Source organism: Doryrhamphus excisus, chromosome 11, assembly GCF_030265055.1.
Source record: "Doryrhamphus excisus isolate RoL2022-K1 chromosome 11, RoL_Dexc_1.0, whole genome shotgun sequence".
In the NCBI taxonomy this organism is placed as follows: domain Eukaryota; kingdom Metazoa; phylum Chordata; class Actinopteri; order Syngnathiformes; family Syngnathidae; genus Doryrhamphus; species Doryrhamphus excisus.
This window is the reverse complement of record NC_080476.1, coordinates 13,470,604-13,493,514: the sequence shown is the minus strand read 5'-3', so window position 1 is coordinate 13,493,514 and position 22,911 is coordinate 13,470,604. Positions and strand designations below refer to the sequence as shown.

The window sequence follows — 22,911 nt, the reverse complement described above, 5'->3', positions numbered from 1 at the left end:
GGGGCCCTCTTATCCCTTGATTTTACCATATGCATCCCAGTTTGGGGAAACTTTGGACATCCCTGCAAAATACTACTGAACCAATGAATATCCCCGACAGCCTCAATCCCGACCCACCATCACTGCTGCATGCAGAATCTTTGCGTGTTTTTAAGGTTGTAGTAGTGTGCATACTTTGTCGTGACACGGTGTTTGACCTCAAGCAGGACAACAGTGTTACCCATTAACTGTGGGAATGAGTTTCAAGCTCTGCTTCGCTTCAGGCAGCTTTATTCTGCGTTAAAGTATGCGGGTTGCACACGGCGTGGCGCGGCCTCGCTTTTCCATTGCAGGAAACCACAACTATGTCTTCATTATTAATTCAGTCAGCTATCTTAATTGATAATACAATATTAAAAAGGAACAAAAGTTAATAGCTTGGGTCCTATGGAACTGTACACTGAAATAAGACCGATGTCCACTATAGTACAGCAGAACCCTATTTGGGAGGTCACGCACCCATAACACCCTTAAATGCCTATTTTTTTAAAAACTTTAACCTAAAAAAAATATGCCTCTCACAGTTATTAAACATATTTTAAATTGAGTTTTACACACTAAGAAGAAATAACAGGAATGTAGTATACAGTATTGCACTTACAGAATGTGCCGTTATCACTATCTTCCTGCTGGAAAATGCTGAGTGAACTGACTTGTGATACAAAGTCATTCCCCCTGTATTTAAAGCACAAAAAAGAAATACACAAATGCATATTAGCATGTTCATTCATTCTGCAATCCACACTCACCCTGTGGGGGTCCCAAAACCCCCAAAAAACACATCATCACATGACAAAAACATCAACATTCATGAGAGTCTTCTCAAAGGCACTGATTCTGAAAGTGGCAATCAAAGTCTTTCGCGGGCTGAGACCAGCTAGCCAGCTAGCTTCGGGGTTGGCCGACCTCTCCCTAAGGATTTTTGTCTGGAAAAGTCTGCCTTTAAAATGGATTTTTAAGAACGTCTGACACCAAGTCAACTACTCCTCTTATCATTCATTTTCTACCGCTTATCCTCACGAGGGTCGGAAGGGGTGCTGGAGCCTATCCCTGTTGGAATTACTGGGTGCAAATCCAACCAGCAAAAGAAACAGTCTCATTGCCAGTATTGTTCAAGTGACACGGGCCAGCAATACCCACTCTGAAGGCCCTGGGCCTGGGATTAGATTTGACATGGCAGAAGCTGAAATAATGGAACTCCTAAAATTGGAGTTGGGAATGTGCGTCAGTGCTTCTGATCTTGTTTAGGCCAGCAGAGAAGGCTTTGCTGGCCCTGACTGAAAGGTTACAAATGTGTGTTTATCAGCCTCAGCTGACCTCATCTCACCGTTAAGTGCGGTGTCCATAATGTACTGTTTTTTTCTTTGCTTCGCCTCATGTGTTCAATCACTTAACGGCTGCGTCTGCTCTTCGGGCCCGCTTGGTTTTTCCCCGATAAGACGCGCGGCCACCATGAGAGCTTTCAGCATTGGGATTTTCATTCCGGGATGATGTGATCTGTCAAACAGCTTGGCTTTCCTCGTGGATGCTCATGATTGGTCTTCATTTTCATTCTCAGCACGGCCTCGTCAGGCTGCCAGCGTTCCAAACAAGCGGCAACGCTTTCAGGCAAAGCACTCAAGACACCATGCTTCCCCTCAACTAGCGATGTGCAGATCGATACTGAAATAGATACGTCCGATGCCGGCCCTTAATGCTCTAACATTGATTCTCATATCAAAATATCGATGCTCCAGTCATCTGAGGTAATGTTTGTTGCAACGATGGCTGATTGTCAACAGAGCCATGTGTCTATTATTATAGTACTTCTTAATAATAATTAAGAATTTTACAATATATCATTTGTCCTGTTTTTTTCTGTTGTGTATTAGCTTGGCTATATTTAAATTACTCCGCACCCTAAATATGCTTCAGGGTTTAAAATAAATCAATCCATTACTTAATAATTTACTTGAATTATTGAAAGTAATTAATAGTTGCATTAATGTAATACAGTAATTAATGACATGAAATGAATAACTACATTAAGTATCGGTATCATGGATACCAGCCCGTAAATCAGTGGTATCGCACATCACCACCATCTGCATCCTGGTGGTCAGCTGACCTTTCTTCTCCATTATGCTATGGAGAGAGTCTGCTTTGAAATCACTGGTTTCCTTGGCATCAGCACCAAGGAAAGAGGAAAGGAAGGAGGGAAGGGGTCATCACCTTCAGTCACATTCTTCTGAGATATGTCTACTCGATTTTTTCTTCTTCTTCTTCTTCTTTTTCTTGGTTAGTGGTTCAGCATCTTTGTGTTGGGTCATCTCGTGTGTTTTGTCAGCAACATTTTGAGTCTGGTCTGGAGAGTTAAGGAGACATGCCTCATCAGATGCACAGGGAGAGACTTCCTTCTTCTTCTTCTTCTTCTTTTTTTTCACACCTCCAATGAAAGGTGCGTCATCGCTGCAGGGTTTCTCACTTGTATCATCTTCTTGAGTTGAATCACGGCGGCGCTTTTTCTTTTTTCTCTTGGCAGACGCCGCGGTCACGTCTAAACTCTCCGCTGACGTTTCATGCGATTGCTTTTTCTTCTTTTTTCTCGGCCTCTCGCTGCTCTGAGTTTCGCTGGCCGTGCAGGAAGAGAAGTCTTCAACGCCATCCTTCTCCTCCGCTTCTCTTTTGCTTTTTTTCCGTTTCTTGCTTTTGTGTTCCCCGCTCTCCACCGCGACAGCCAACACCGAAGCGTCTTTCAAGCTGAGGTCATGCGAGTTTGCGTCTTGTTCTTCCTGAATCTTCTTCCTTCTCTTCTTTCTCTTTTGTTTTATTGAGGTGAAGTCACCAGCATCTTCTGACAGCTTCTCCATCTCGTTGTTTTCATGAAGCGCTGCTTTATGACGGGCTGGCAGGGCAGATGTATTTACATGCCCACCGTCTCCCTGTCTGGACAGTAAATCAGCTCCTTCTTCTTCATCCCCTGCGTTGTTTACATCATTCATTTCACTGAGAGGATGTTGTCTCTCCCGTAACGCTTGCTCATTAGACAAAGTGTCCACTTGGCTTTCCTCTTGACGGACTGGCTCATTTCCAGCAAAGTTTGTGGCATCACAAAGTTCGGATTTGTCTGGGAAAAGAATCCTCTTACTTATTCTGCTTAGACATCCACTTTCCTTGGCTGTTTGGGTTTGCTTGAGTTCATTATTCCCGGTAGAGGAAGCCCCAGCGCTGGTTTCCTCTTTAGTCAAAGACAGCCCGGCTGACATTTTCTCACTGCTCTGGCTTCGTTTAAAAGCAGCTCCGTTCTCTTGCTGATGTTTCCCCTTCTGGGTACACGGCCTTGGTGTGTACCAAAGTAGCGGGGACTGAGTTTTGGATTTGACCAGAAAACACTTCCTTTCCTGCAACATAACGACATAAACAATCACGATCACATTCATTTTGACGATACAGCAATCCCTCGTTTATCACGCCGTTTATCGTTCCAGGCTAACAAAAGTAGGAGTCCTTATTTCTAAATGGAATATTTTCATAGTTAGAGCATGGAAAACCTATTTACTTCCTTCTAAATGCAGCTTTAACATTGGAGGCCTCCTGACAAGAAATAAGACTCCTATAGTTGAATTAGACTCATATTACCCAATATAGTAGACATAATAACGACAATAAGCCATGTCAGATGTGTGGAAGGACAGGAAGTGATGTTTACAAGTGTAAAAGTGACTATGGGGTGTTATTCCAATAACGCTAAATTAAAAAAAGGTATTTAGAAGGTTGTTCATGGATTATGTATGCGCTAGCATTATTTCCTATGCAGAAATTCACACTAATATATACAGTTATCCCTTAACTGTATATGTATTATAGTTCTTTTAGCCATTTCTATGCTTGGAAATACTTAAATTAAGCAAAAAAAACACATTTGCTGAATAGGCCGGTATTCAACAAGAAAACAGCATGAGCTCCTCCTATTAAAGAGGACCAATTGTGCTAATTTTAGGCCCTTTGTATCAAGTTTGCTACATGTGATAAGCCGCACAGAAAGCTTTCTAGATCTTCTAGACTCCTGCACCTATTCTAGCTGTATTTCCTTGGATTTGAAGAAGTGAAGACAAAATCAAACATTATCCAATGTTGAAATAACAGCCAATCAAAGTGGAAAAAACATGTGCGAGTGCGGCCTTTAAGGCATAATTTCCTCCAAAACTTATAATTTTATCATCTCGGGAGGTAATTTCCCTATAGTGTGTGATGCAATATTCCTCTCTGGTGCCTTCTTGCTTACCACCACTTTGATGTCCTCGTCTCCAAATTTCTCATCTTCCTCATCTCTGTAAGAGAACCACATATTTTCTTAATTACGCTTACTTATGGGGTGGACAGCCTTTTACTGTGGCCAGTCTTCTACAAATAATAATAATAATAATGTTTTAAAGTACAATACGTGACAGAAACTTACTCTGTGAGTGGCAATATGTCTTCTCCATCTTGGTCAACTGTTGGTAATGCTGCGTGGGAATTACTTGCATCCTGCCAGAGTTGTACACATTTAAAGAAGCCCCCCGTGACATAATTCTGCAAAGGGAAAAAAAAACACATCAACAAATTTGTAATTTGTAAACATGTTAACAGACAAGGATGCACATTGAACGAGGCTTACATTAAGTTTGATATTCTTTAGGGTGGACTTCCTTTTTCTCTCTTGGAGAAAAGGAAAGTTGTATTTTGGCAGCTCTGACTTAAACTTCTTTTTCTTCTTGCTGGTCTTTTGGGCATCATCACCGTGAGAGGAGGAAGAGTCGCCCCCGCTGTCTTCTAGCTCGGTGCAAAATACGTGCTGTGATGATTTTGGGCGCCTGATGGTCCTCACAGGCTTGGGCACTGGCTTCTGCGTTAAAAACAGGCTGTCTCCGGAATCACTGCAAACACACAAACACGCCATCATTGCTTGCTGTATGTACTGTAATGTTTGGGTTGATAAATATACCTGTCTCGTTCAGTAGGACCATCATCAGAAACTGGATTGTGGCTGCAATCCAGATACTCTGATATTTTCTTCACATAGTCAGGAGGGGACTTTTCCAGAACAATGTGGCACGACTCCGCTGAAATGGCGTCAGCAAGGATGTCCGGTTGAATCCAACCGAGATTATTTGGCACCTGGGACATGCTGTTTGTACAATTTGGGTGATAATCACAGGTCCTGGGACATGAACTGGGACATACAAACGTGGTGGTCCTCTGAAAGAAAAGCCATACAATTAAGAATACAAAACACCAAGTTTCTGTGAATAAAATAGTGAACGTGTAGTTGCAAAACATGTAAATATAACTTACCACTCACATGTGGTGCGTCTTGTGTTCTAACGGCAGTTAGCAGCCTTTGTAATGCATTACCAGTCCCGGCGATACTTCCACACCACTACATTCTCGACCATAGTCCACTTTCTTCGAAATATTTCGTGATTATTTTCCTTTCTGTGTTATAATCCAAAACGTGTTTGTTGCTGGTGAAGCCAACTATTCCATTTAAACGCAACTTCATTTTTTTCTCCCCTTCTTCCTGTTTATGGCGGGTCGCAGCCAACGTTTTAGGTGCATACCGCCACCTACTGCTCCGGAGGGGGTAGCCTTCACATTGTATGTACTGTACATACACACACAAACCCAAACATACACAGTCATGGAAAAATTATTACACCAGCCTTGTTTCTTCACTTTATTTGTTTACTTTAATGCCCGATACAACTAAAGGTACATTTGTTTAGACAGATGTTATAATGCTAACATACATAGCTCATAAGAGTTTCATTGAAGAGATGATATCTAGGAATTTCTATGGTTTTCCTGATTTTGCCTACATCACTTATATTCTAACATGAATAATCATCACATGATATTTCCAAAAAAAATACTTATATGAGCTATTTTTGTGGTCATCGTTCTATTTGTTCAAACGACTGCACCTTTAGTTGTACCAGGCATTAAAATGAACAAGAAACTGAATAAACAAAGTGGTCTAATATTTTTTTCCAAGTCTGTATATGTATATTCATATCAAGTTGTGGGAAATGGGAAAAAAGTCAATAAACAAATAAATTGCCTTACAACTTTTAACCCTATTCCCTGAAGTGAACCCATTAGCGCCTATGGCTACATTCTTCGATGTTTCTCCCTTTCCTAAGATTCCCTCTAAATTCCAGCCCCTACCTATAATGCACAATTTGTCCATCAATACATGTTGCACATCATCTGTTAAGCTCGTCTTCATTTTCTGGACAGTTCCGGCATATGCTATGGCTACACGAGTGGTTCCGGATAAACCCGGAAGTGACGAAAGTTCCCTCACGTGATAACATGACCAATCACCAAGAAAAAATCAAGCTCGGCCACTGCTATCTATATATTAGCAATCGTTTTCCTCCTATACATTTTTAATGCACTCGCAATTGAACACTTTATACTGTGATCAACATCTTATTCATATATATATTCAGACTCGTATATATTAAAATGTTAGCATAGACTTCCTACGCAGGTGACGAAACACTGACTAGACGGGGAACGCTCTCAACCTGGTTTAATCTTTGGTTGTACTTGTACTTTGATTGCACTAACAACAACATCCCCACTTTCCCGTCTTGCAGCCACTCGTCACAATCATGTCCGATATCAGAAAAACCGAAAAGGTCCAGCTCCACGTCCCAGACTTGGAGGAAGTGCGTGCTGGTAAGAAGCTAAACTGTAAAGAACACAGTAAAGAGGTGATAACCATGTCATGTGACCGGAGCGTCAAATGTTTGCAGTGTTAAAAAAGGGGCTGGATGATAACTTTGCAGAAGTTCAGGTGAGTGTTGTGGAATGTCCCGATCTCACAGAGAAGCCGTTCTACTTTCCTGTTAAAGGTAAGACAATAATGGTAGCCGACGGGGGCAACGTCCAAAGAAATGACCCAAAACCAAACTCACATACACACACACACACCAGGGGCGTCACTAGGTTCTGAGGACGAGGGGGGGCTTAGCTCCCTGGAGATGCACAGGAAATGAAAAAACAAATAAGGAACAAGAACCTGGATATAATTTTCCCACTTTTGGACAGATTTATTAGAGATACTCAATTGTTTTAGGCCATCATTAAATGTACACAAGTACATTATTAATTAGCCTATTATTATTATTACTATCATCATCATTCTTCTTCTTCTGATTATTACTACTACTACTAGTAGTAGTAGTAGTAGTAGGCTAGTATTAGCCTGCTTTTGTCCTATTATATAAAATTTGTCAGAGATTAAATAAATAAAAAAATAAAAAATATCAAATTATTTTGGGGGCGTAAGACGCCCTAAAACAGGCCTAATGACACACACACACACACACACACACACACAACAACGCTGCTGGATCAAAAACAAATGCAAAAGAAACACGTTGCAAATGCAAAATATGCCCACAACCCCCCCCCCCCCCCCCCCCCCCCCCAAAAGACAAGCATGAGAGAAATGCTACAAGTTCACAGACCGAAACGGAGATAAGCCAGGCTTCCAAAGGGTGCTGCACGGTGCCCCTGTCGGCCATCATGAATGTGCTGTCCCACTTCCTGTCAATTGCAGTGTGCAAATGTATAAGAGAGCAATTAGAAAACCAAAAGAGGCATTCCTCCACATGTGTTCTTTAGGTTTGTGTGGAAGTCCTCGAGTCACAGATGTGGGAGGAGTACCTTACCTGGTACCTGTGGTTCAAAAACACAAGGTATTTTTTTGCAACGCAGTATACCGCACCCGATGCTCCTCCTTCGTATTACCATGACGTTCTGTCTTATCCTCTTCCAAGGAATATGACATGAATGCCATAGCGAAGGAGCTGGAGCTTCCAGGAGCGTTCATGCTCGGTGCAGGAGCTGTTTCCTCTCGGGTTGTGGGGATGAACGCAGAGGTATATGCACGTTAAACAACACCCGTCAAATGGTTATACAACCTGCATCTTCAATCATTCAGCTCTGGGGGCATTTTGATTGATTTGGTAAGTTAAAACCGCAGCAACATTTTTTTTCCAGGTTCGGGTTTCATGCCAAAACCTCACAAACACGCCCGACATGTTTTATACTCCATTCACGAACAAATTCAGAGTGGTGTGCAAATACAAAACATCATTCACAAATTCATGCACTCTCCTCCTTTTTAAGGCTGCAAATGGAAGTTTAGTATCGAGATGTATTTATTGTGACCAACTGAAGTCGTGTTTTCACTTGTCCTGTTAAACAGTTTGCATTTGTGCATGGTTTTTCATAGTTGTACAATAGTTTTTGTATAAATGAAGTTCATGCTGTATTTGTTCCTGAAGCAGGATATGTACATTTAATATTTGCAAAACCATTAAATTCATCTGTGAATAATGTATTGTATTTGCAAACCACACTGAGTTTGCTTGGCAGTCGCTGGGCGTGTGTACAAAACATGTTTTGTGTGTTTGCCTACTTTTCAAATGCAAATGTGGACAGGTATTTTAATCCTGTTTCCATGGAAACCGGAGCCTATCCCAGCAGTAAACGTAAAAGGCGGGCAATCTAGAGTGGCGTTTTAATGTGAAAAAGTGTTGTGTCCTCCGGCAATTGAACTGCAATACTTGCTCTTACTGATCAACGTGCGTCCTTGTTCAACAGCAATGCTATAGAGCAGAAAAACAACAACAAAAGATGCATATGATCAACGATTATATCGCTTTTTTGGTCACATGACATATTTGTTGCTCGGCAGACTTGTCAGAAATGAATCATAGACCAATGAAAATAATTGTTGCATGCTAGCCAATACAATAGATTTTCAGATGTATGCTACCTTTTAGCTTAAGATAATTTCATGTCCTGTTGTTGATTTTTCTGTTCATAAAATACAGTCCATGATAAACCGAAGCCGGGAAAGTCGCAGGGCGAGGTGGCAATGGCGTACTGTAGGTGTTAAATCCAGCAGGTGCTGACGTAAGGAATATTTCCACAGCTGATTCCTCTGGTTCGAACTGAAGCCGAGGGAAGGCCGGCGGTGAACAGCAGCTACCTCGCCTCCATCAACCCAGCGGATGGCCAGTGTCTGCAAGAAAAATACAGCCAGAAATTCTCCGACTGTAACTTTGGGATGCTGGGGAATCTGTACGCGTGTGAGGGAAGGCCGGGAAAGGTAATGAGACTGATTTCAAACCACCAGTGCACTTTTTGTCCATTTCCTATATGAGACATGTCTGCCTCCCCATTCCTCTCCTACATGGCAGGTTATTGAGGTCCGTGCCAAGAAGAGAACAGGACAGGACAGTATTGTGACGGCCTTGAGAAAGACTCTGGAAGCGGAGTACCCCGATAAAAGCCTTGCAATGGGGGGCAGCTTTATCATGCAGAAGGGAAAAGCAAAAATCCACATCATGGTGAGCATTGGATGTCGGGAGCATGACTCTATGGTGGACGAGAAGTACAAAACACACAAATGGAACGATGCAGAGCGTATGTGTTTTGTACTTCCTGGCCACCATGTGACTCAATAAGTCCCAACTGTAGATGTATGGCTGTCGTACGTAATCATGGCATGTTGTCAGCCGAGAGAGTTCTCCGTCTGTCCGCTGGACACCGACGAAGACGTCAACAACTGGCTGAAACACTTTGAGGTGAACGCCCCACTCATCTGCCAGTCTGTGCTTGTATCCAAAGACCCTGTGAGTAAACGCGAACATGGCGGCTCCTTCTAACTTTATCCATGCCGAGTCTTAGATTTGTGTGTGTTTGATATGAAGGGACTGGACCTGCGTGTGGAGCACACTCACTTCTTCAGCCACCATGGAGAGGGTGGCCACTACTACATAGACACCACACCTGACAGCGTGGAGTACCTGGGCTACTTCATGCCAGCAGAGTTCATCTACCGCATTGACAGACCCAAAGAGACTCATGCGGTGGGAAGAGATTGATAAAAATATAAACCATGCTGCATAGAAACGCTACTCTCACTTAGTGTTCAATCATTTTGTTAGCAAATACAGTAACACACAAATAGCAGATAATACATTCAAATAAATTGTCTACCACAATATCAACTTATGACTGCGTGTTTTTTATTGAACCGTCTCTGTATGGGTCTTAAACCTATTTCAGGTTGATGAAAATCATATGGTTAATAAATAATTTCAATTAAAACACATCGATATTGGCAATTCGGTATTTAATTTGTATTTGGTATTTAAAGCTTTGCATACAACCGCTCCTTTACCAGGTAGTCGGTGCTTTGCTGCCACCTACCGGTGACTAAACTTACTGCTTTCTTACCGTTTGTGCCAACAAGATTAGAGGCCTTTTTTCATATGCTACCCCCCCCCCCCAAAAAAATAATAAAAAAACATGTTAGCTTCATTGGCCACTCCAAATTGTCCATAGGTATGAATGTGGGTGGGAATGGTTGTTTGTCTATATGTGCCCCGGGATTGGCTGGCCACCAGTCCAGGGTGTACCCCGCCTCTTGCCCAAAGTCACCCGGGGTAGGCTCCAGCATACCCCCGCGTCCACATTGTCCACATTTTGAAAATAAAAGCACCTGACGTAACATTGTACTGTATTTCCTGTTGGACTGTGGGATGATATCAGTAATACATACAAACTCTTGTCCGTGGTGTCGCTTCAGGGGTTCACCGCAGGTAGTACTCAATGGCTGCAGAAAAAGCAGCAAAGCCTCCACATCCTAGGACGCCAGCCTTAAGACCAGCTACAGGCGCCGGGGAAAAGAGTGGACATGAAGAAATAATATGATACACGACTTATTATATATTATAGCTTACATACCACGGAACCCAATTGCTCCACCCGTTATACAGCCGCTGTACACCGCATTCTTCCAGTCTGATTTTCCTCTGTGCTGCAAATAAAAAACATGAAGTAAAAATGAGTAAACTACAAATTAACCTTCTGTCACTCCTTCTTGTCACAAACAAGATGGAGCCTGTGAGTGTTTTGAGAGATACACACATGCATGCAATGAAGAGTTGTGGTGTTACCGATTCTATGATGCACTCCGTACAGGAGAACATGGCACCCACGATGGCAAAATTCTTAGCGTAGGACATGCCCCTCTGCCCCATGTCTTTGAGGACCTCCCGTGCTGTCGGCGTTCTCAGCGGGTCTTTGGGGTCGAAACCCACATTGGTGTCGATGCCTGCGGTGAAAACACCAAACGCTCCACCGAGGACAAACCCTGTGCAAAACAAACAGGATGTAAACACAGACTGTTTATAATGGAAAAATTGGTAACGAAGACACTGGTATTGTAGGTAACAATTTTAATTGTTACTAGTGTATTTTTTTTATATTATAATAATAGATATTATAATATATTATTACAATATAATAAATTGTCCTCACTCAGGCCGCACTTTCGACACATCTGCTATGTAAAACCAGCACAGCAAACCAATGTCTGCCTGCCTTTCACTTCAACTACGGTATGACACGCATATAGTGACAATAACCTTCATATGAATAATGTTAATTCATTTGTTTACCTCCTACGCAGGCCAAAAGAGATTTGAAAGCGCAGCTTTCCATCGCTCTCTCTATCCTCTTCTGCTCCTCGCTTTTGGGAGGCACCGGGAGTCCCCCCATGATGCCGGGGTTCATGTCTTTCACCGTCCTCTTGTCCCCAATAAGATGATCTAGAATCACACTGTACTGAATCGGTGTGTTTTCCACGCTAGGACCAGCTGAAGTAGAACTTTTCGAGTCGGAGGCAATAGCCTCTGCCGCAACCGTGGACGCCGCCATATTTGCCAATGTGACATATTCTTAAGTAAATGAGGTTTTTGAAGAGCGGAGACAGATTCGTCACATTTGTAATGAGTTGCATTCGGGTAAAAAATAATGTATTCATATAAAACATTATCAGAATTACAGCACAACATTAATGAAACTATAATTTTATGTTTTCGACGCAAAATAATTTAATTGCTTGTAAAAAGAATTGCTCTCAGCACATTCGCACAAATACGATAGGGGTATCTTAAATAATACAGTATTCTATTACATTTTTGCAGCCTGCGTAAAATATTGTGCTATGAACCTATTTTATTTAGGGCACACGATACATTTAAGCAAATGCAACAACTGAAACTTTCGACAACGACATGAAAACTAGTCACGACACTTTGAAACACTCGCACTACATTTCCCACAATGCACATCGGGCACTGCGCCACCCGCTCCTCCTTTTCAGCGGAGAGCACCAGCCAGCTGTGACACACTCGCTCGCAGGAGGCGGTAGAGGTGGCCGTTTGCATCCTGGATCAACAACGGCAGCACCGCCGCATTACTGAACAGGTGAGAAGAAGCATTAAATACACATTTACACCAACGTGTCTGACATTGGACTGGGAGTTTTACCGTACGGCTTGTCTGCTGACAAAACTTTGCCTTCCGTGTGTTCCTATCCGGGTAATTGAGAAGCAACGTTACATTGGCTTGGATGAGAGCTGGCTTCCTCACGGGAGGCGTTCCAATGACCGTGATGATGTTTGGACGTCATAAGATGGGGCAGAGGACAGGAAATGTGGCTTTAACGTCACAAGTCTTCATTTTCTTGGCAGTGTTTTATTTAATCAATATCTCCATCTCTGGTTGCAAAGGCAACAGACTGTCTGCGCCTAATTTTGACAGATTGTCAGCATGGACATATGAGTGAGGCAGTCAATTACAGTCTGTAGTTTATGGCACTTATGCCAGATGCACACTTTAAATCGTGGTTGAAATGTATAATAGTTATATTAATTTAACAGTAAAATGTTAGTATTATTGCTATTTTTGTTTAAAAACAATGATAGTAATATGAATGTAATGTATGTAATATAGTATATAATATACTAATAGTAATATAGAGTAAGCCAGAGCGGACTTTGTATTGACTGACACTTTACACCCTCACGTGTCGATGGAGGTCCGAGACATTGCAGGTTTTTCCAACCAGTTTCTCCAGCAGGTGATTTAATTGAAGGAGGTGTGGATCATCAAAATCACCTGCGTTGGTGGCCGGCTCGAAGGAAAACCTGCAGTGTCTCGAGTTTGACACCCCTGCTTTACACCTACGACCCATCCGAAATGGACTGTTGTCAAGCTCCTGGTGTTTGCTAATGAGTCATCATTAGGGTGTGTACACCTAGTCGGGTTTAAAGAGACTACACTAGAATAGACTAGAGTCCAGGACAAAAAGAACTGGGAGACCCCTCCAGACGGGGGTTTCGGTCCACCTCTGAGTGGACTCTCTAGTCTTGAACGAGTAGACCCCACCAGTAGACCACTGGATATGATGTCACTAAATGTGATGCATAGCAACAACCAATAGGAGAGCTAAATATATAGGATCCTATTAAATCCCTTTAAGTTTTTACTAAATTCATTTTTTTCCATTTGAGTTTTTATACCTTTTACACCTATTAAATAAAATGTCTGTTAATTAAATGCAAAAATCCTTACATTATTTTAACCATATAATACACCATTGGCCAATTTTGCCCAGAATTTCTGAAACTGAGGAAGTAGCTTGTCCAACATTTGTAATGAAACCCATTGCTACGAAATCCTCAACAAACACAACTTGACAAACGTCAGAAGTTGCATTAACAAGCGTTAAAACACAACACGGCGTAAACACACTCATACAGCCTGAGTCGCACACACATAGCCAAGCTAACCGAGCTAGTGTGTGTGAGATTCTGTCACGATTGAGCGGTCCGCCGGGCGAAATACTTCCTCACACAAACATTCCTGAGAGTCTGTTGTTTTTGGGCCAATTTTGCAATTCCATCCACAATTTTGTTAAAGAGTAAATCACGTTGGGCATTGTTTGGCAATGTAAACGTCACGTACGTCCTCCAATCAAGGTGTAACTTTATTTAAGTGAGGGTGTCATTTTGACCGCACGAACGTGACCACCAAGTATATGTTTTTGTCTGGAACGGAGTGTGAACGCACCCTTGAACGCCACCCTTGAACGTATTCTGCAATGTTAGAATTCCCTTTGTCTTCACGTGATCGTCGAGCCATTTGTTCCTCATTAGCGAAGCAGCCAACAAGGCTGTGTTGTGTTTGTGCTTAGTCAGTGAAAGCTTGCTGTTTACATCTTTAAAGGCCCATTTTCTTTCACTCAACAAGCAACTGGACGTGACCGCGCTGGTGTTGCTAAGTGCTGTATGAACCACGACCAGACCTCCGTCATGGTGGACAACATTTGTCTGTGAATATTCTCATTCCTCCAAGTCAGGAGGGCACCGAATCGATCGCAAGTGGACATCCTGAACAGTCCAGTTAACAGGAAGTGGAACTATCTGTGTATGATCTGCACTGCAGTCTTGTTTATGGTCAGGCTAGCCATGGAGTGGAAACTGCAGGCATCTTTAAAGCGAACCCAACGGGGCAACAAATGAGAGCTTTCACTTTATGTTGTCGGGGGGGGGGCATTGCAGTGTGGGCAATGTAAATGCTGTTTGGAGCTAAATTAAGCCTCTTTTCTTCATACCAAAGTAGAAAAAAGTTGCCAGTCTGCTTGTGTTCTTCTTTATCTTAAGTGATAGTATGGATTGTTAGACCTTAGTTAAGAATGGAATATTTCTTTTGACAATAATGGGTGTCATGAGGAAGATTAGTTACTGATTAGATATAGTTACTGAAGATAGAAATGGAGCAATATAACTCCATCTTGGTGCATCCATCTTGGTGCAAAGATGTGTTCAAGTTGGAGTGTAACTAACAATAATTCTTTCAGTCGATTCATCTGAAGTTTGTTGTTTCCATTAAGGGAGTAGGACACTAGAACAGGGGTGTCCAAAGTATGGCCCGAGAGCACATTCTGAATATATAATTTCACAAGAAAACTAAACAAAAAAAAACAGCAAAAAGTATAAAGTCAAAAGTTTCACAAAAATAATGTAATTTTTGGAACAAAGTTGAAATATTTATGCCGCTTATCCTCATTAGGGTCATGGTGGTATGCTGGAGCCTATCCCAGCTGTCTTGTAAGGCCCTGGACTGGTGGCCAGCCAATCACAGGGCACATATAGACAAACAACCATTCACACTCACATTCATACCTATGGACAATTTGTAGTGGCTAATTAACCTAGCATGTTTTTGGAATGTGGGAGGAAACCGGAGTACCCGGAGAAAACCCACGCATGCACGGGGAGAACATGCAAACTCCACACAGAGACCAGATCCAACCCAGATCTTCTCCTGACTGTGTGGCCTACATGCTAAGTGAGATAGCTAGCTGGTTCCTCTTGCAGCCGTCGTATGTATGTTGTCCTCACAGCCCGAGACACACCCCGCCTCACTAGCATGCTCTGCTAAACTAGCTCACCCAGCCATCATAAACTGGCCACTGCCGTACGGTGACAAGTACGAGCGTTTAGTTCAGGAGGGTGCTACTTTGGGTTTGAGGACATGTCGCTGTGAATGAGCAGTCCGCTAGGGAAATATTTCCCCACACAAAAGTTCTTTGTCCTCACGATTTCATTGGTCCATTTCCACGAGATTCCACTTAAAACGAGAGTCACGCTTACTGTAGCGAAAATGAACGTAGCTGTGACCTTAAACGGCGTACCGTTCCACGAGTGGTTCTTATGGAAACCAAAGTAGTGAAGCTGAGTGTTTGTTTTCTGTCGTCCTCTGTTTGAATCATTACCCAGGCAGTTCCTGCCATTTCCTGCTATTTATAGCTAAGGGGTTGTCTGGCGAGGAGCCGTGTTCGGTTGCTCATAGGCGGTAGAAAGCGGGGCCCGAAGCTCGGTAATCTGCTCAATTTGGAAAAAAACTGAATCTGGTTGTCTTAATCCTCTAAAGGGAATTCAAGGCCTCCGTAAGAACGCCTCTACTTGGGTTCTTCTATTACCAGCACGCTAAGGGACCGAGTGGGAAATTAGAGTCCTTAATCTAAGATGTAGGCATTTCTGGTGACCTTGTGATGTGCGACCGAGGGTGGACTTGCTTTACTGAAATGGGATAGCATCAACGCAGTATTTAATCATATTACAAATGGGCTTGTTCAGGCGTTGCCCTTCAGCTAAAGCAAATACAGAAAAGAACAGTAGTTCTGTCCTGCTGGATGTTGATCATTTGTGTAGAACCCTAATGGCTTCACAAGAAATATGGTGTTGTTTTTACACACATTTGCCTGCGTAGCGCTACGCAGGACGCTGGCACGTCCTTTTCTGACTGAGAGGAAGCTTTCATTGAGATGGCCCGATAGCAAAAGCAATGAGCGTTTGAGTCTCGGTGACATTTGATTAAATAAACAGACTATTTCCAAGATGTGTGTATTCTACAGCAGATTTCCTGCCAGGCTCCGTGTGCTCCATACTTTATATCGGAGAGGAAGGTTGTTCCAGAAATGTAAACAGGTCACCAGGATCACACTTGACATTTCTCTTCACCTTTGCCCCTGCTTGAATACTCAAAGAATGTCTTGAAGAGTTAGTTGTCTCTTCCCGAGGAACAGGACGAGCAAGTTTACAAAATGTGAGCACCAGTCGGGCGAGAGTTGATCACATGAGTAACGACTGAGGAGATCATTCACTACAAACGTTCTGTTTTGGTCTCCAAAGCTGCAAGTTATGGCGCTCCATCCATGGAAAATCTTTGAGTTGTGTTCACTGCTTCCCAGAGATGCCTTGCAAAAGTGTTTCTATGGAATCCGCCCCCTCACTCTCCGTGCACACAGCTGAAGGTTCTGCAACATGGCTCGGGCCGACGATCAGATGAGAAGACAGGAAGTTTTCCCCCCTCAAGGGAGATTGGCCCTCGGAAACTTGAAACACGGCCCCAGGCTGATGACCTGGGCTCCCTCCATCTTGGATGCTATTATGTATTCTATTATGAATTGGAGACTTCATGAATGCTTATGACTATGAAGTCCAAAACATGGCGGAGCTAATGTCAAGGCAAACTGAGTTTCATTTTAAAGCATGTTCAGCTAATGCTAACTAAGCATATCCTGCTTCAAATACACGACCAGTTTGGTCGTATTAAACTTCCTCGGTTCTGCACCACCACAGGAAACTCGTGCGTGACAAGTTTTACACTCAACTGCAATAATCCAATACTCCTCTTTTGCTAATATCGGCTTAATATCCACGATCAATATATATCCGGCTAATCCTAACATTTTGGTATAGGCAGGAAGTAGAATGTGTGAATGGGTACCAATTATTATTATTATTATTACAGTAAACCTCGGATATATCGGACTCGGATATATCGGAAATTCGCTCACAACGGACAGATAAAAAAGAACCGATTTTTCTGTAATGCATTTCCAATAAAAATTCATTGCATATATCGGATTTTTTATAACGGATTTCGCCTATTTCGGACAAAAGCTCCAGTCCCGTTCCAATGCATTTACATTAAATTTCCCTCGCATATATCGGATGGCCGCATTGTGGCGCTCCGATTCGCCGAATCGTGACAGGCCGCTATACGACGTCATTTGCAGCGTTTGCAGCGTTGCCTGCGCGTCCGGGTACATTGGAAACATAGTCAAGGAAGTGTCTTTTTATAACGGATAAAATCTGATTTACGCATATACCGGATATAAATCCGATATATGCGTAAAACGGACATTTTCCGGTATACGCATATAACAGATTTCGCTTATATCGGACAAAACCAGTGGGAACAATTGAATCCGATATATCCGAGGTTTACTGTATCATTAATTAAGATAAGATATTCATCCCTCAGTGGGGAAATTTGTATTTGTAAATTTATATTTTGTATTAAATTTGTAATTTAATTATCCTTAAATGTGGTGATTACTGGGAACACGAAGCGGGTTGCCACTCGTCATGGGACACCCAGGCTGCGACAGACCACCATCTGAACCATTTGGGTGCGTGGGAGGAAGTGGAACACCCAGCGAGAGCACACATGACAGGAGGGAGGAAGAGCATGCAAACGTCAGATAGAACGCGTTGCGGTAACGTCTCTCCATGCAAAGCAACCTAAGCTGCGCTGCAGCGGCTGGGATGCTATTTTCTGCATGCAGCGCTCATAAACGGTTGAACGCTGCAGCTTCCGTGGTTATGATTTTGGGAAGGAGTTTTGTGTCAAGTGAAACATCAGTTTCACATCCCCTGTCCCCCCAAGATTAAAGAGCGTGTAAACGGAACTGAAACTGGTCTGGCAGCACGCTAGGCTCATGGAGGAGACCACCTCCTGAGACCCAAGTGCTGTGCAGATGATGCCTTGGTTAGGCATACTCTATGTATATGAAGAACTTGCAACCAAAAGGCGCTAAATCCAATTTTCACTAAGTTGCATGTTTTTCATGAGTTTAATAGACCTCTGTCATGTGTATCCAAATCACATATTTTGGTCTTGAAATCATTTTAAAAAATATGAAAAAAAGTGATATGAAATTTATGCTTTCAACCAAAAGGTGCTATTTCCATTTCAGATTTCAACCAAAAGGAGCTAAATCCCTTTCTTTATTCTTTATTCTGATTGGACCAAGTTTCCCATCTATTGATAATCTGACCAATCAGAGAGAAGAATACAATTGGCACTGCACATACAGAAAGCCAGTATCAGTGCGCATCCTGTTTTGTTTGTGTACATTAAGTACACGTATGATAGTTACAGTATGTTATGCAATTCAGGAGAACACAAATTGTGTTTTTACAGTATTCTGTAACATGGAAGTTTTTTTGAAATTTTAAAATTTTTATTAATTTAATTAATAATAGTTATTTTGTATTGTATGTTGAGAATGGCTTCTGTGTTGTAATTATTTAATTAGCATAGCACATTAAAGCACCTTACATTCAAGTTAAAGGTGACTTCAAATTTATTTCAGCCAAAAGGCGCTAAATCCGAAAAAAAAAATTAATTAAAAAAAATATATAAAATACATTGTGTGTGCAGGATTTTTATAGCATGCATTTTTATGACCTATATTGATAGCTCTTTCATTTGCAATATAGACTTGATAGACTGATATGTGCGTAGTTACAAATCATAGATTTTCTCGAAATCAGTCAAAATGGATTTAGCGCCTTTTGGTTGCAAGCTCTTCAAATATGGTATAAATATACATAAACATACTGTATATGACATAGAATGCTTCGATAACTGGTACTGTTATTGTATCACCATTCAAATAAGACATTAGCTTCACACCAGCAAATTGACGTAGTACTCTGTACTTAGTAAATACGGTGTTAGAATGGTGTTTGTGTAGTTTGTGGTTACAACCATGATGGAAAAAGTCAAGTAACACCACCCACTGGGCTGAATCAGCATCGTTGTGCTTGCATTGTACTTTGCTTTTCACACCCATGGAGCCAAGCTGTGCAAGAGGAGAGTCTGACTCAGGTCTTTTCCTGGAGAGAAGAAATGTGGGAGCAACTCAGACAGCAGCGTTTTTTCCCCCCAGTACTCGTGCTAATAGCTCTGCCAATAAATTCAGGCTGGTGTGTGGACTGGTGTGTACTTGTAAGAGTTGGAGTAAATGTTCTTTGGTAGGGCTGGGAGCTCAGCTGAGAAAATAACCAAGAGCTTCTCATCCATGTAAAACTGCCGTGGTGCTTGTTTAGGAGATTGAAAGGTGAGCCATCACACACGCTGGCATCGATGGGGTAAAACCGAGGTCACGACCGGTCGTACGCGCTCCTACGGCCTGGAGAGTGTGGGTTTGATGTGCTGATTTTGGAGTTGTAGACCAGTTGCAGAGGTTCTGTATGGCCGCTTGGGTTTTTCCATGGTTGCAAGACTTAAGATCTCCGTACGTCTGAGACATTTGCAAAAAGCGACCATTTAATGACTGCCTAGAGCCCTCTATACAGCAGCTGTATGTTGTTTTTGACAGTAGTCCACTTCCTGTATGCATCGGACTCCTGCATAAGTACAAGGTCAATATTGAAGAAAGAGTTTTGCCAAGCCTGTTGCACTAAAGCAGGGGTCTCAAACACGCGGCCCGCGGGCCAAATGTGGCCCGCAGGACACTAGTTTGAGGCCCCCGCCTTGATATGAAAGTTTAATGTAATGGATGCTGTATGGTATCATGTACCCAGAAAAAATTATTACGTTTGATTCATGTTCATGTTGAAGGTTAAATAACTGTTAATAGTTATCCTCCATATCCGTGTGGAAGTGGTAAGTTTTTGGCTATTTAAGTTGAAAGGAAATAACTTGAAGGCTACCGTTTAGGTCGCTAGCTCTCTAGTTTGCGAGTTAGCATGTGTCTCAAGACCCTGCAGTTGCGCAATATGTTGTAAATAAAAAGAGTATAAATGTGACTATAGTCGTGTTTTGTCATGTCTACAGGGCTCTAATAATGCTTTGTTCATTTTAATCTGAAAAAAATCATTTGTCTACCCACCAACTATATGTGGTTTCTTAAGTTTTTATTATTTGCCGTTTTATTATTATTATTATATTTATTTATTTATTTATTACTGATTGATTGATTTTTTTTTTATTCTTGATTTGTTTATTTATTTTTCATCTTGTTTTGTGTAGAAAAATAAAAAGTAAGATATTTGAGAACAGTGGAATGTTCAGAGCTTTTATTGTAGAAAATTGGAACCAAAGCAAAGTTTTTTAATTTTTTTTTGTTTTTAAAAAATTTGTTTTTTGGGTTTTTTTTTTTTTGGGAAAACCTGATGCGGCCCAGTCTCACCCAGACCCGAGCTCCAGTGGCCCCCAAGTAAATTGAGTATGAGACCCCTGCACTAAAGCGTGTCAACTGGTTCTATTTGACTCCCTTATCTAGACTGGTGGCTGCCATGGCAGTAGTTCCAGTTGATGAGGAATACATGAAGTTCTTCATTCAGGCAAGGGTGATGAGTTCTTGTGATGTTTCTTAACAAGCCTAAAATCAGTCAATGACGTAGTCTTTTTTTTTTTTTTTTTTTAAACTTACTGAAGTCAACAACTTCTCACATCCTGTCAACTTTGTGCAGCTCAGTTTTAAAGAAGAGATTTGTAGCGGAATAGGGGTGTGGTCAGAACAAATATAGCCTCTCGCCACAATCTAAGGCCTGTTTCATTCCAGGCCAGAGCGCCGTCTTCTTGCTACCCACATGCTACAGCCTTGGCATGCCGTAGGATGTGGGATCTCCATTACCATAATAGAAGAACATAAAATTCCGACTCCTCCAGCGTGTGACCCACCCTCATATCAAAGGAAATGTGTCGGCAATGGTAAACACCTCAAACATCTGACAGATTGATTTGGATGTTAAACCGGTTTTATAAATCCGAGTGTATAGTGGGACATACTTTCTAAATGAGGCCCGATGAGCGTACGCCTCGTCAGCATTGTGGCTGCAAAGTAAGCCTCAATGGCGCCAAAGGAAGTTCAATCCCAAAACTTGTAGGTGAGAACCATTATTAAAGGTGGTAAGGGGGGTGTCTGTGTAGATCTTGCTGCCTCACAGCCGTCTTTGTCAGCATCATTTGTCATGTTATGTTTTCTCCACGTGAAATCATTCATTCATTCATTTTCAACCGCTTATCCTCACAAGGGTCGCGGGGGTGCTGGAGCCTATCCCAGGTGTCTTGTACACCCTGGACTGGTGGCCAGCCAATCACAGGGCACATATAGACAAACAACCATTCACACTCACATTCATACCTATGGACAATTTGGAGTCGCTAATTAACCTAGCATGTTTTTGGAATGTGGGAGGAAACCGGAGTACCCGGAGAAAACCCACACATGCACGGGGAGAACATGCAAACTCCACACAGAGATGGCCGAGGGTGGAATCGAACCCTGGTCTCCTAGCTGTGATGTGAAATCATAAGTGTTTTTTTGCGTTACCATTTTTGGGTCAAAGAGTGATTACGGCAACCGAGGTTCCACCGTGTTTAGTTTTGAGGGCGCACCATGCAAACAACAACTCTTGGACATTGTTCAGTGCTAAATAAGTGACCGAGCTGTCACTGACATTCATATTACTAATCCCTTCAGCACATTGAAATCAATTGATTGATTATTCATTTCTTGTGGTTTAAAGCTGAAAATGGATAATGATGTTTATTTGGGGTGAACCACCGGATTGCCAACATTCCGACATGAAAATCTGAACGACGAATAGCTTAGTCATTTTTCATAACACGTTGCAGACATCTGCTTGCGGTTATTCTGCCAGGATTTTCCACGTTTGTCTGGTACAGAGCGTACATGTCTGCAGAAAAACTGTCCTTGAGCCACTGAGCGCTGTAGCACTTGTGGCCTGATCCGTGTTGGACTATACCAAACCAGGGAAGGGGGTAGTCACAGGATGCTGCCTGCAGAAAACCTGGAGTCATATGATCACAAGGCTCTCATGACAGTAAACGGTATACTAATCACATCAGTAAAGTACTAGCACAAGCACACAAATGTGGTAAATATACCCTGTTGGTGAAAGATGTTCGATTCCATTTCTCTTTGCCCTCAACCGTTGTGCAATTTACACTGAATGGAATATGAGGCTTAAAATAGAGAAGAGAAATAGGTTATTTATGGTGGCGGTCCGCTGTCACGGTAACTAGTTCTTATTCCTCAGTAGGCTTAGCCCCAATTCAAGGTCAGTATTCATCAGCTGCTAGTAGTATCCTTGATCAATGACTCAGCCATTCCTCTGGGACGTACACGGCTATCATGCACACTCGCTCTGCTCTCTAAGTGCACTTCACTTCCTTCCATTTCCCACAGCTGCTCTTCCCAGCTCTGTGTTTCCTCAGAGACCCCCTACCGTCCCCCGAGGACTTTTCTGACATTGTTGCAACCTTAAGTGACTAATTCATGGGAGTCCCCTCCCTAAATCTTGTGATGATTGTTGCAATAAATTGCAATAGAGAAAGTGAAAGTTGCAATACGCAACAGGG

The 22,911-nt window shown here is 42.3% G+C and overlaps 4 protein-coding genes across 7 annotated transcripts in view; 2 read left to right on the top strand and 2 right to left on the bottom strand.

Annotated features, from left to right (window-relative positions):
* Window positions 1-493: 493 nt before the first annotated feature.
* Window positions 494-6,321, bottom strand: LOC131138409 (transcriptional regulator ATRX homolog). 3 transcript variants are annotated; one of them, XM_058087299.1, is made up of 7 exons: window positions 5,356-6,321; window positions 5,006-5,259; window positions 4,679-4,937; window positions 4,478-4,593; window positions 4,304-4,349; window positions 2,251-3,419; window positions 495-714 (listed from the first exon to the last, which is right to left on the bottom strand). In XM_058087299.1, the coding sequence occupies exons 2-6, from the start codon at window positions 5,185-5,187 to the stop codon at window positions 2,253-2,255; spliced, it is 1,770 nt and encodes a 589-aa protein (XP_057943282.1). In that variant the 5' UTR covers window positions 5,188-5,259; window positions 5,356-6,321; the 3' UTR covers window positions 495-714; window positions 2,251-2,252. The 3 variants fall into 3 exon arrangements, with proteins under 3 accessions (XP_057943283.1, XP_057943282.1, XP_057943281.1); XM_058087300.1 differs by having other exon boundaries at window positions 494-3,419; window positions 5,363-6,321; XM_058087298.1 differs by having other exon boundaries at window positions 511-3,419.
* A 223-nt stretch (window positions 6,322-6,544) lies between these two features.
* c11h11orf54 (chromosome 11 C11orf54 homolog) lies at window positions 6,545-10,097 on the top strand. Its single transcript, XM_058087301.1, has 8 exons — window positions 6,545-6,747; window positions 6,825-6,923; window positions 7,699-7,772; window positions 7,854-7,955; window positions 9,017-9,193; window positions 9,285-9,434; window positions 9,603-9,719; window positions 9,798-10,097. The coding sequence occupies exons 1-8, from the start codon at window positions 6,681-6,683 to the stop codon at window positions 9,969-9,971; spliced, it is 960 nt and encodes a 319-aa protein (XP_057943284.1). The 5' UTR covers window positions 6,545-6,680; the 3' UTR covers window positions 9,972-10,097.
* Window positions 7,526-11,832, bottom strand: timm22 (translocase of inner mitochondrial membrane 22 homolog (yeast)). 2 transcript variants are annotated; one of them, XM_058087304.1, is made up of 5 exons: window positions 11,553-11,832; window positions 11,049-11,245; window positions 10,837-10,909; window positions 10,652-10,759; window positions 7,528-9,106 (listed from the first exon to the last, which is right to left on the bottom strand). In XM_058087304.1, exons 1-4 carry the CDS (start codon window positions 11,809-11,811, stop codon window positions 10,683-10,685), a joined length of 606 nt encoding a protein of 201 aa, XP_057943287.1. In that variant the 5' UTR covers window positions 11,812-11,832; the 3' UTR covers window positions 7,528-9,106; window positions 10,652-10,682. The 2 variants fall into 2 exon arrangements, with proteins under 2 accessions (XP_057943286.1, XP_057943287.1); XM_058087303.1 differs by having other exon boundaries at window positions 7,526-10,759.
* A 426-nt stretch (window positions 11,833-12,258) lies between these two features.
* The window catches only part of specc1 (sperm antigen with calponin homology and coiled-coil domains 1), a 52,637-nt gene continuing 41,984 nt past the window's right edge, over window positions 12,259-22,911 (top strand). Inside the window, exon 1 of the mRNA XM_058086644.1 lies at window positions 12,259-12,363. The gene's annotated coding sequence lies outside the window, so the exon portion shown is untranslated. The remainder of the gene's footprint in view (window positions 12,364-22,911) is intronic.

Excerpts from the sequence above, each read along its gene's own strand:
- LOC131138409 (XM_058087300.1), bottom strand. The coding sequence starts at position 5,187 with ATGTCCCAGGTGCCAAATAATCTCGGTTGGATTCAACCGGACATCCTT. Across the intron at positions 4,938-5,005 it reads GGTCCTACTGAACGAGACAG|TGATTCCGGAGACAGCCTGT; the intron begins GTATATTTATCA and ends GTGTGTTTGCAG. Across the intron at positions 4,350-4,477 it reads GACATATTGCCACTCACAGA|AGATGAGGAAGATGAGAAAT; the intron begins GTAAGTTTCTGT and ends GTTCTCTTACAG.
- c11h11orf54 (XM_058087301.1), top strand. The coding sequence starts at position 6,681 with ATGTCCGATATCAGAAAAACCGAAAAGGTCCAGCTCCACGTCCCAGAC. Across the intron at positions 6,924-7,698 it reads GTTCTACTTTCCTGTTAAAG|GTTTGTGTGGAAGTCCTCGA; the intron begins GTAAGACAATAA and ends TGTGTTCTTTAG. Across the intron at positions 7,956-9,016 it reads TTGTGGGGATGAACGCAGAG|CTGATTCCTCTGGTTCGAAC; the intron begins GTATATGCACGT and ends ATATTTCCACAG.
- timm22 (XM_058087303.1), bottom strand. The coding sequence starts at position 11,811 with ATGGCGGCGTCCACGGTTGCGGCAGAGGCTATTGCCTCCGACTCGAAA. Across the intron at positions 11,246-11,552 it reads TCTTTTGGCCTGCGTAGGAG|GGTTTGTCCTCGGTGGAGCG; the intron begins GTAAACAAATGA and ends TGTTTTGCACAG. Across the intron at positions 10,910-11,048 it reads CGGAGTGCATCATAGAATCG|CACAGAGGAAAATCAGACTG; the intron begins GTAACACCACAA and ends TTTTATTTGCAG.